Source organism: Orycteropus afer, unplaced genomic scaffold (genome assembly GCF_000298275.1).
Source record: "Orycteropus afer afer isolate SDZICR_OR568_19922 unplaced genomic scaffold, OryAfe1.0 scaffold00134, whole genome shotgun sequence".
NCBI classification, from domain to species: domain Eukaryota; kingdom Metazoa; phylum Chordata; class Mammalia; order Tubulidentata; family Orycteropodidae; genus Orycteropus; species Orycteropus afer.
The window spans coordinates 5,996,575-6,006,802 of NW_006921721.1; the positions used below are offsets into that span (position 1 = coordinate 5,996,575).

The 10,228-nt window shown below is 39.9% G+C and overlaps 1 protein-coding gene across 1 annotated transcript in view; it reads left to right on the forward strand.

The window, feature by feature from the left end:
* Window positions 1-10,228, forward strand: part of VPS36 (vacuolar protein sorting 36 homolog) — a 92,112-nt gene that overhangs the window by 30,387 nt on the left and 51,497 nt on the right. The window contains exon 2 of the mRNA XM_007945236.2: window positions 4,742-4,810. Coding sequence (XP_007943427.1) covers window positions 4,742-4,810 — 69 coding nt within the window. The remainder of the gene's footprint in view (window positions 1-4,741; window positions 4,811-10,228) is intronic.

Consider the following 10,228-nt stretch of genomic DNA (forward strand, 5'->3'; position numbering starts at 1 on the left):
TCTGTGTCTGTGTTAATTGGTTTCCCTTTTCTTTGTTGAAGAGGGTCTGTGCAATCCTTCTGCCTAGTCCGCCATCTTGCCCCGCCTCCTGTAATTCCCATTCTTCATGATGTTATCCATAATTTGTTATGATCCACACAGTTGAATGCCTCTGCATAATCAATAAAACACAAATAAGCATCCTTCTAGTACTCTTTACTTACAGTCAGCATCCATCTGACATCAGCAGTGATATCCTTTGTTTCAAGCCCTCTTCTGAATCTGGCTTGAATTTCTGGCAGTTCCCTGTCATTATACTGCTGCGACCATTTTTGAATTATCTTCAGCAAAATTTTACTTGTGTATGATCTTAATGATATTGCTTGATGTTTTCTACATTCTGTTGGATCACTTTTCTTTGGAATGGGCACAAATACGGATTTATTCCAGTCAGTTGGCCAGGTAGCCATCTTCCAAATTTCTTGGCATAAACAAGTGATTGCCTCCAGCTCTATATCCATTTGTTGAAATATCTCATTGGGTTTTCTGTCAATTCCTGGAGCCTTATGTCTTAGTTCTTTAGTGCTGCTGTAACAGAAATACCACAAGTACATGGCTTTAACAAACAGAAATTTATTCTTTTACAGTTTAGGAGGCTTGAAGTCTGAATTCAGAATGCTGGCTCTGAAGAAAGACTAGGCTGGAAGTCTCAATTCAGAGTGCCAGCTCTAGGAGAATAGTTTTTCTCTCTGGATTCTAGACCCTTTGACTTTGGGCTTTAGCTCTGCCTTCCAGGCCCACTGAAGCAAGCTGGAGGCTTTTCCTGACTCACGCAGCTGCTGGCTGCCGAGGCTGACAAATCCATGATTAGCGGGGCAAAATGCTAGATTGCTGGCTCATAGGCTGCAAAGGCAACAATCCCAAGATTGGCAGGTAACATAGCAGGTCACTGGTTCAAATCCAGGAACAGGAGATGATGACAGGCTATATGCAGGATCCCAAAAATGAACAAAAAGCTAGAGAACTTTCCCATGGCTTTTCCATATACAGAGTTAGCAGGCCACACCCCAGAAGGAATAGCCCTTCAACTAATTAGCTGCTCACAGCAGATTCCACCATGAAGTGATTATACCATATCCAGTCTCATCATGGGGAATAACTACTCCAGCTGTCAGCCCACTCAAAATCACTGACCAGACATATTGACATACAACCTTAACTGCCACACATTGTTTTTCACCAATTCCTTTAGTGCACCTTGGATTTTTTCCTTCTTATCAGTTCTTGATTGTATGCTACCTCCTGAAATGGTTGAATGTTGACCAATTCTTTTTGGTACAGTGACTCTATATTCCTTCCAACTTCTTTTGATGGTTCCTGCATCACTCAGTGTTTTGCCCATAGAATCCTTCAGTACTTGAGGCTTGAATTTTTTCTTCATTTCTTTCAACTTGAATAATGCCAAGTGTGATCTTTCCTTTTGGTTTTCTAACTCCAGGTCTTTGCACATTTCAGTATAATACTTTGTTTTGTCTTCTCAAGCTGCCCTTTGAACTCTTTTGTTTGGATCTTTTATTTCATCATTTCTTCCATTTGCTTTAACTACTCTGTTCAAGAGGAAGTTTCAGATTCTTTTCTGACATCCATTTTTGTTTTCTTTTCCTTTCCTCTGTTTTTAATGACCTTTTGCTTTCTTCATGTATGATGTCCTTGATGTTATCTTACAGCTTGTCTGGTCTTCAACCACCAGTGTTCAATGCATCAAATCTTTTCTTCAGATGGTCTCTAAATTGAGGTGGTGTATATTCAAGGTTGTATTTTAGCTCTCATGGACATGTTTTTAATTTTCTTCACCTTCAGCTTAAATTCGCATGTGAGCAATTGATGGTATGTTCCACAATTGGTCCCTGATGATACAGAGCTTCACCATTATCTCTTTCCACAGTTATAGTTGATCTGATTCCTATGTTTTCCGTCTGGTGAGATCCAGGTGTATAGTCCCTCTTTATGTTGTTTTTAACTGCATTTGCAATGAATAAGTTATTGGTCGTGCAGAAGTCTATCATGCGATCTCTGCAGTAATTTCTGTCGCTAAGGCTGTGTTTTCCAACTACCAATGCTTTTGCTTTGTTTACATCTTTTGCATTCCAATCATTAGTAATTATCAATATATCTTGATGGCCTGTTTGATCAATTTCAGACTGCAGAAGATGGTAAAAATCTTCTGTTATTTCATCTTTGGCTTTAGGGGTTGGTGCATAAATTTGAATTATAGTTTTATTAATTTACCTTCCTTGTAGGCCTATGGATATTATCCTGTCACTGACAGTATTATACTTCAGGATAGATTTTGAAATGTTGTTTTTGATGATGATTGTGACACCATTCTTCTTTAATTTGTCATTCCCAGCATAGGAGACCATATGATTGTCTGATTCAAAATGGCTAAAACCAGTCCATTTCAGCTCACTAATGCCTAGGATATTGATCTTCATGCATTCTATTTCATTTTTTACAACTTCCAATTTTCCTAGATTGATTCTCTGCACATTCCATGTTCTGATTGTTAATGCATGTTTGCAGCTGTTTCTTCTCATTTTGAATCATGACGCATTAGCAAATGAAGGTCCAGAAAGCTTTACTCCATCCAGGTCATTAAGTTCGCCTCAAAGGCAGCTCTTCTCCAGTTCTATTTTGAGTGCCTTCCAACCTGATGGACTTATCTTCCTGTGCTGTATCAGACAGTGTTTCCCTGCTACTCATAAGGTTTTCAGCAACCTGTATTTTCAGTGGCTACATCTCCGCTGAAATCAGTCCACCATGGGTGACACTGCTAGTAGTTGAAATACCAATGGCATAGCTTCCAGCATCACAACAACACGCAAGCCAACACAGTACAACAAACTGACAGACAAAAAAAAGATAAAATTTAGTCAATATGTATATAGTAAAAAAGAACTCTTTGCTTCCCTACCTTCCACTTCCTTACTCTTTTTCTGAGATAATCATTAAGAGATCATATTCTTTTTAGGTCTTTCCCTATTATTTATATATAGATGTTACATATACATATATGTGTGTGCGTGTGTTTATATTTCTATCTCTTATTTTCAAAAATAACACACCCATACATACAACACATGGAAATGATGAAATTAAGTTAAAAAAGTTCTGGCATAGCACAGCCATGCATATACCACACGTGTCTTACAACATTTCCATAAGTGAATTTTGGTTTATTTACCAGTCCTGACATGTTACAGGTAAGTTATATTGCTCTGTTCATTTTCTTTAATCTCTTGCTTATGTGTTTAAAAATAGTCCCAGAATCTTACTTTTGTAGTAGTAACATCATGCATTCATAGTCTTTGATTTCACCGTGGCACCCCACTGCTCCATTCACAAGAATGACAATGATATTCTCTCAAGAAGTTAGAAAAGTTAAATTTTGTATATTACTTTTGATCTACCAGTGTCTCAGTTTTCTAGTGCTGCTGTAACAGAAATACCACAGTGGATCTCTTTAATAAACAGAAATTCATTCTCTCACAGTTTAGGAAACTTGAAGTCTGAATTTGAGTGCCAGCTGTAGAGGAAGGCTTCTCTCTCTGTGTCACTTAGTCCTAGGAGGATCCCTGCATAGGGGCCCTGTGTCCAAAGGATGCACTCTGTTCTTGGCTCCTTTGGTAGTAAATCCCCCCTCTTTCTGCTCCGTTCCCTTTCCTATTATCTCTTGTAAGATAAAAGGTGCTACAGGCCACACCTCAGGGACTCCTCTTACACTGGATCATGGGAGCTCTGGTAGCATAGGGGCTAAGGCACTTGACTGCTCACCAGATGGCTGGTAGTAAGTCCCCCCTCTTTCTGCTCCGTTCCCTTTCCTATTATCTCTTGTAAGATAAAAGGTGCTACAGGCCACACCTCAGGGAAACTCCTCTTACACTGGATCATGGCAGTGATAGGTACTAAGGGTGTTGCATCCCACCCTTCATCCTTACACCTGCCTGGCTTACCGCATCAGATTAACATCATGAGGTGTCATTACATAACTGCTAAACCAATGAGAATCATGGCCCAGCCAGGTTGATACAAATTTTGGGAGGACACAATTCAACCCATGACAACCAGTAAATATTTTTGGCCTATATTTCAAGTAATATAAAAGCAATACCTATTTTAAGTGACATTTCATGTGATCAGAAATAGAAATTGAAGTCAGCAACATGTAAAAAAAATTAGCATAGTGTGCTTAGGATAAAAAACACACAAGGAGAGTTGTGCAGTTGGGAAGAACATATAATGAGTGTGTTATTAGCATGAAGTTACAGTATGTGTGTGTATATGTGTATATATGACACACATGTTGCTTGGGGGTATATATATGATTATGTATGATATGCTTCAAATTGCTTTTTTTTCTCATTAACTCTGTCTTAGAGTTCCATAATATCCCATTTAACTCTTAATCATCATTCTTTTTAACCTCTGCATGGATTCTCTATTATGGATGTATCAGAATTCATTTACGCATTACCCTATTGTTACACACTATTTTGTTTACAGTTTGTCCCTAACTCCATCAAGGCTATATATATAGCTTATACTTATGAAGTGTGTAGCATTGCTTCTTTTTAACTTGTGATAAACTTAATTCTAAAATGTTTATTCATATGATTAACTTAGTATTGTGTAAGTCACAAGAACATGTGGACAACATTAAGTAACATATTATTAATATTTTGTGATGATCTTGTCTTTCTAGATAAAGTTTGATGCTGGAACCCTCCTTCTCAGTACACACCGGCTGATTTGGAGAGATCAGAAAAATCATGTAAGCCAGTTTTTTGTATCTGTTCTAGATTTTAAATCACTAAAGTTTTTCTTTCTGGCAAAACTGTAAATAAATGCAATAAATTTTCATTTTCATAATGATAAAAGAGAATATTCCATATGACCTCTCTGGATAGAGTACAGGTAGAGGAGTTAGGGTGTTGTCATGAACTGTCCTGATGGAGGGGATAGGGTGTTGTCATGACCTATCTGGATGGAGTGCTGATGGAGGAGTTAGGGTGTTGTTCCTCATTTGGCTCCAGATGAGTCGATAGTTACTAGGTGGGGATAGCTTGATGACTCCTCTTTTTTGTAATCATCAGTCAAATCCTACTCCATACCTGAATGCTTGTCATGTAACGGGAATGTTTCTCCCATTATTTGTGATGAGTCCTTAAAAAAGGCTCATATGTCCTCAAATGACTCATTCTTCCAGGTTGTTGGTGAGAATCAGGTGGATACTCCGCCATGAAATGCATGCTTTTACCTGGATATTAAGAAGAGCTGCCTCTAGGTCACTCAGCAAGAAGAAAACTCCACCTGGTTTTTAGTTTCTAGGCAGGGAGAGTGGATTATATCTATATAGGGCTGATATCTTCATTACAAAGACCTTTAATTTGAAAGTATGATATATACATCAATTTTAGTGTTGCTAGTCTGGTAGCATAGTGGCTAAGACACTTGCCTGCTAACCAGATGGCTGGTGGTTCAAACCCACCAGCCACTCCTTGGAAGGAAGGTTGGGCAATCCTACTTCCGTAGTGATACTGCCTCGGAAACCCAAGGAGAGGTCACTCTGAGTTGGGGCCAACTCCACGGCACATAACAACAACAACAACAACAGAAAGATAAGCAAAGCTCTGGTAGCATAGTGCCTAAGACACTTGACTGCTAACCAGAAGGCTGGTGGTTCAAACCCACCAGCCACTCCTTGGAAGGAAGGTTGGGCAATCTACTTCCGTAGTGATACTGCCTCGGAAACCCAAGGAGAGGTCACTCTGAGTTGGGTCCAACTCGACGGCACATAATAACAACAACAACAACAGTAAGATAGGCTATCTCATCTATGGTTTTTTTTTTTTTTTTCTTCCTAATTACAACCCTGCCCCATGCAATTTTAATGCCACAGATGAACTGTATACTCTATTGTTGCCCTTTGAAGGGTCTCTAATCATTGCACTATCCAAGACAGTTTTTGTTCCTTTTATCCCCTTGGGGACAATATTTCTCCTACCAAGAATGCATGCATGCCCTGGATGTTAATGCTATTTAATTCTTTAAAAAGAATTAACATTCAGTAAAGAAATCTTTTTATGGGGAAGGTTGTGGTTCTAAACCCATATATTTATAAATTAATCTTACTACAAATTTTTAAATTACCACATAAAGAGGCCAGTTTGGACAAGTCCTTAGTTAGACCTGTTACATGTCAACTATATATATGTGTGCGTGTGTGTGTGTGTGTGTATTTAATTTTTACTGTGATTTGGGTGAAATTTTACAGAGCAAATTCATCTTCCATACAGCAGTTCATATACACTGTGTCTCATGACATTGACATCAATTTCCTATAGCAGCTCTCTTCTCACATCCTCCCCATAGTTACCTCTTCCCTGTGTCATTCCTTCCCATGCACTCCTGACCCCCAAGCTGTCTCCCTGTGCATACACAGCCTTTCTATTCTCCCATGATTGATCTCTCAAAGGAGTGTATCTGCCTATGTAAATGTTCACCTCATATGCCTGTCTTTTGTTTGACTGGAAGCTACAGAAGTAGGCTAAATTCCAGACCTGAAGGTCCAGACCTGAAGGGCAGCTAGGGGCCATAATCTCAAGGATTCCATGAGGCTCTACTAGACCAGTCAATCTAGTGTCCCCACCCCCCCCGCCTTTTTTTTTTTTAAATAATTTTTGAGTTTTGTTCCACGTTGTTCCTGCTCTATCCAAGATCTCCTATGTAGATCCCCATCTGAGTGGTTGATAGTGGTAGCTGGGCACCATGTAGCTTTCTGGTCTCATAGTTGTATAGGCTGAGGATTGTATGGTGTACTAGTCGCTTGGATTAATTGTTTCCATTCGTCTTTGGTTTTCTTCATTTTTCTTTGCTCTGGATGAGGAGAGACCCATCGTTGCATCTAGATGGCAGCTTGCAAGCTTTTAAGATCTCAATCGCTACTCACCAAAGTAGGATGTGGAACAATGTTTTTGTGTAGTATGTTATACCAATTGAGCTTGACATTCCCTGTGACCATGGTCCCGAGCCCACAGATCCATCTGCTCATTCCCTCTGGGGAGCTGACTGTGGCCAAGAAGTGACTACAACCTTGTCTCTTGTCAGCTCTACTATATACCTGAATATTGTTATAGAACATACCTATACACTTGTAGAAACATTGTCTGCCAACCCTATACATGGTCATGGGCACACTGCCCCCTGCATAGACATACCTGATCGTTCAGTCTGTCCACCCCTCTATCCACCCTTATATCAATGTTTGCCATCACTGACAATGCAGTACTCTGTGTGCAAAAGGTTTCTTTGTTGTCTGACCTCCCATGCACCTTTCTATGTCTTCCTCTTCCTCAGTGACATCGTGTTGATCAATCACATTTAGTACATTGCCTTTCCTTCACCCAAATCAATACTTGTCTCTACCTATCTAACATATGTCCTCAAATGTCTTGTTCTTCCAGGTTCATTTTCCCCTCCCACCCCTGGTAACCAGCAAAGAAAATTTCCTGCCATAAATAATCCTTTCCTTGACTTTTTACAATAATGGACTGTTCTGGTTACCTAGTGTCGCTCTGACAGGAATATACCACAAATGGATGGCCTTAACAAACAGGAGTTTATTCTTACAATTTGGAGGCTGTAAGTCCAAGTTCAAAGTGCCAAGCTCTAGGGGCTGGGTGAAAGCCCCTCAACCTTGGGGTCTAGCTCTGCCTCCAGGTCCCAGCCCACTGAAGCTAGAGGTGTTTCTTTATTCAGACAGCTGCTGGCTGCTGAGGCTGAGAAGCCCAAGGTTGATAAATAAAATGGCACAGTCCCGATGTTACCAACCACATGGCAGGCCATTAACTTAAGTCCATTTTAAGTCCTAAGGTCGGCAGAGCATAGCAGGCTGCTGAGCAATGACATGGCTACATGTAGGGTCCAAGTGTGCCGTAGGCCAGAGACCGTTCCCAAGGCTTCTCCTTAAATACAGGAAGCAGACCACATTACCAAAGGCAGCTACTCAGCTACTTGTGGTAGATCCCACCATGGAGCTGATTGCCAGTCTCATCCTGGGGAATAACTACCACCAGCTGCCCACCCACTCAACCAGGCCCAGCCAAGTTGACACACAAACAAAACTACCACATGGACTAATACGATAATTTGTCCTTCTGTGATTGACTTATTTCATGCAGCATAATGTTCTCAAAGTTCATCAGTGTTATGTGGTGTTTTGCAGATTCTATGTTAGTTACTCTTTCGGGTTGCATAGAATTGCATTGTGTGTATGTACCATAGTTTGGTTATCCATTCTTCTGCTGTTGGGCACCTAGGTTGTTGTTACCATCGTTTTGCTATTATAAATAGTGCTGCCATGAACATGGATGTCCATAAGCCTGTTCTGGTCCTGGATCTCATTTCTTTAGGAAACATACCTAGTAATGGAATGACTGGGTCAAATGGTATTTCTAATTCCAACTTTTGAAGGAATTGCCGTACTGCTTTCCACATTAGTTGTACCATTTGAGTCCCACCAGCAGTGTATGAGAGTCCTAATCTCTCCATATCCTTGCCAGCATTTGTTATTTTCTGTCTTGTTGAACTTTGCTTCTAGTGCTGGGACAGGATGGTATCTCATTGTTGTTTTGATTTGCATCTCTCTAGTGGCTAATGATTGTGAGTATTTCTTCATATGTTTGTTGGCCACCTGAATATCCTCTTTGGTGAAGTGTCTGTTCATGTCTTCTGCCCATTTTCAATTGTATTGTTTGTCTTTTTGTTATTGAGTTGGAGTTTTCTATAAATTCTAGGGATAAGTCCCTTGTCAGATATGTTGTTGCCAAATATTTTTTCCCAGTCTGTAGGTTCTCTTTTGACTTTTTTGGAGAAGTCTTTTGAAGCATATGAAAATTTAATTTTTAGAAGGTCCCATTCATTCATCCAGTTTCTCTTCTGCTGCTTCTGCATTTTAGGTTATGTTTGATAGTCTATTTATGCTATATATTAGGGCTACTAGGCACTTGACTACTAACCAGAAGACTGGCGGTTCAAACCCACCAGCTACTCCTCGGAAGGAAGATGGAGCAATCTACTTCTGTAGTGATACCTCCTCAGAAACCCAAGGAGGGGTCGCTATGAGTTGGGTCTGACTCGACGGCACATAACACCACCACCACCACCAACAACAACAAATTTGCCCCTATTTTTTCCTTGAGGAACTTTATAGTTTGAGATTTCACAAGTAAGTCTTTAATCCATCTGGAGTTAGTTTTTGTGTGTGGTGTGAGATACAGACCTTATTTCATTTTTCTACAAATGGATATCCGGTTTTGCCAGCACCATTTGTTAAAGAGACCATCTCTTCCCCATTTAAGGATTTTAGCCCTTTGTCAAAGATCAGCTGACCATAGGTTGATGGATCTATTTCTGGGTTCTCAATTCTGTTCCTCTAGTCTATGTGTCTGTCATTGTACCAATACCAGGCTGTTTTGACTACTGCGACTGTATGGTAGGTTTTGAGATCCAGGAGTATGAGACTTCCTCCTTTGTTTTTCCTCTTCGATTGTGTTTTGCTTATTCAAGGTGTTTTTCCTTTCTGTATAAAGTTAGTGACTGTTTTTTTTCCATATCCTTAAAGAATGTTGATGGGATCTGAATTGGGATTGCATTGAATGTATAGGTTGCTTTGGATAGTATTGACATTTTCATAATGTCCAATCTTCCTATCCATGAGCATGGTATGTTCTTTCATTTATGTAGATCTCTTATGGTTTCTTGGAGTAATAATTTGCAGTTTTCTTTGTACAGGTCTTTTGTGTCCCTGGTAAGATTTATTCCCGAGTATTTAATTTTTTTGGTAGCTCTGGTAACGCAGTGCCTAAGGCATTTGACTGCTAACCAGAATGCTGGTGGTTCAAACCCAACAGCCACTCCTTGGAAGGAAGGTTGGGCAATCTACTTCTAGTGGTACTGCTTTGGAAACCCAAGGAGGGTTGCTATGAGTCGGATCTGCCTCAACGGCAGTGAGTTTGTTTGGTTTTATTGTAAATGGTATTGATTTCCTTATATTATTTTATTTTATTTTTATTGTGACTTGGGTGAAGATTTATAGAGCAAATTCACTTTCCATACAGTAGTTCACATATACTTTGTCTCATGTCATTGACCACAGTTTACCACAATGCAACAGCTCCCCTCCCACTTC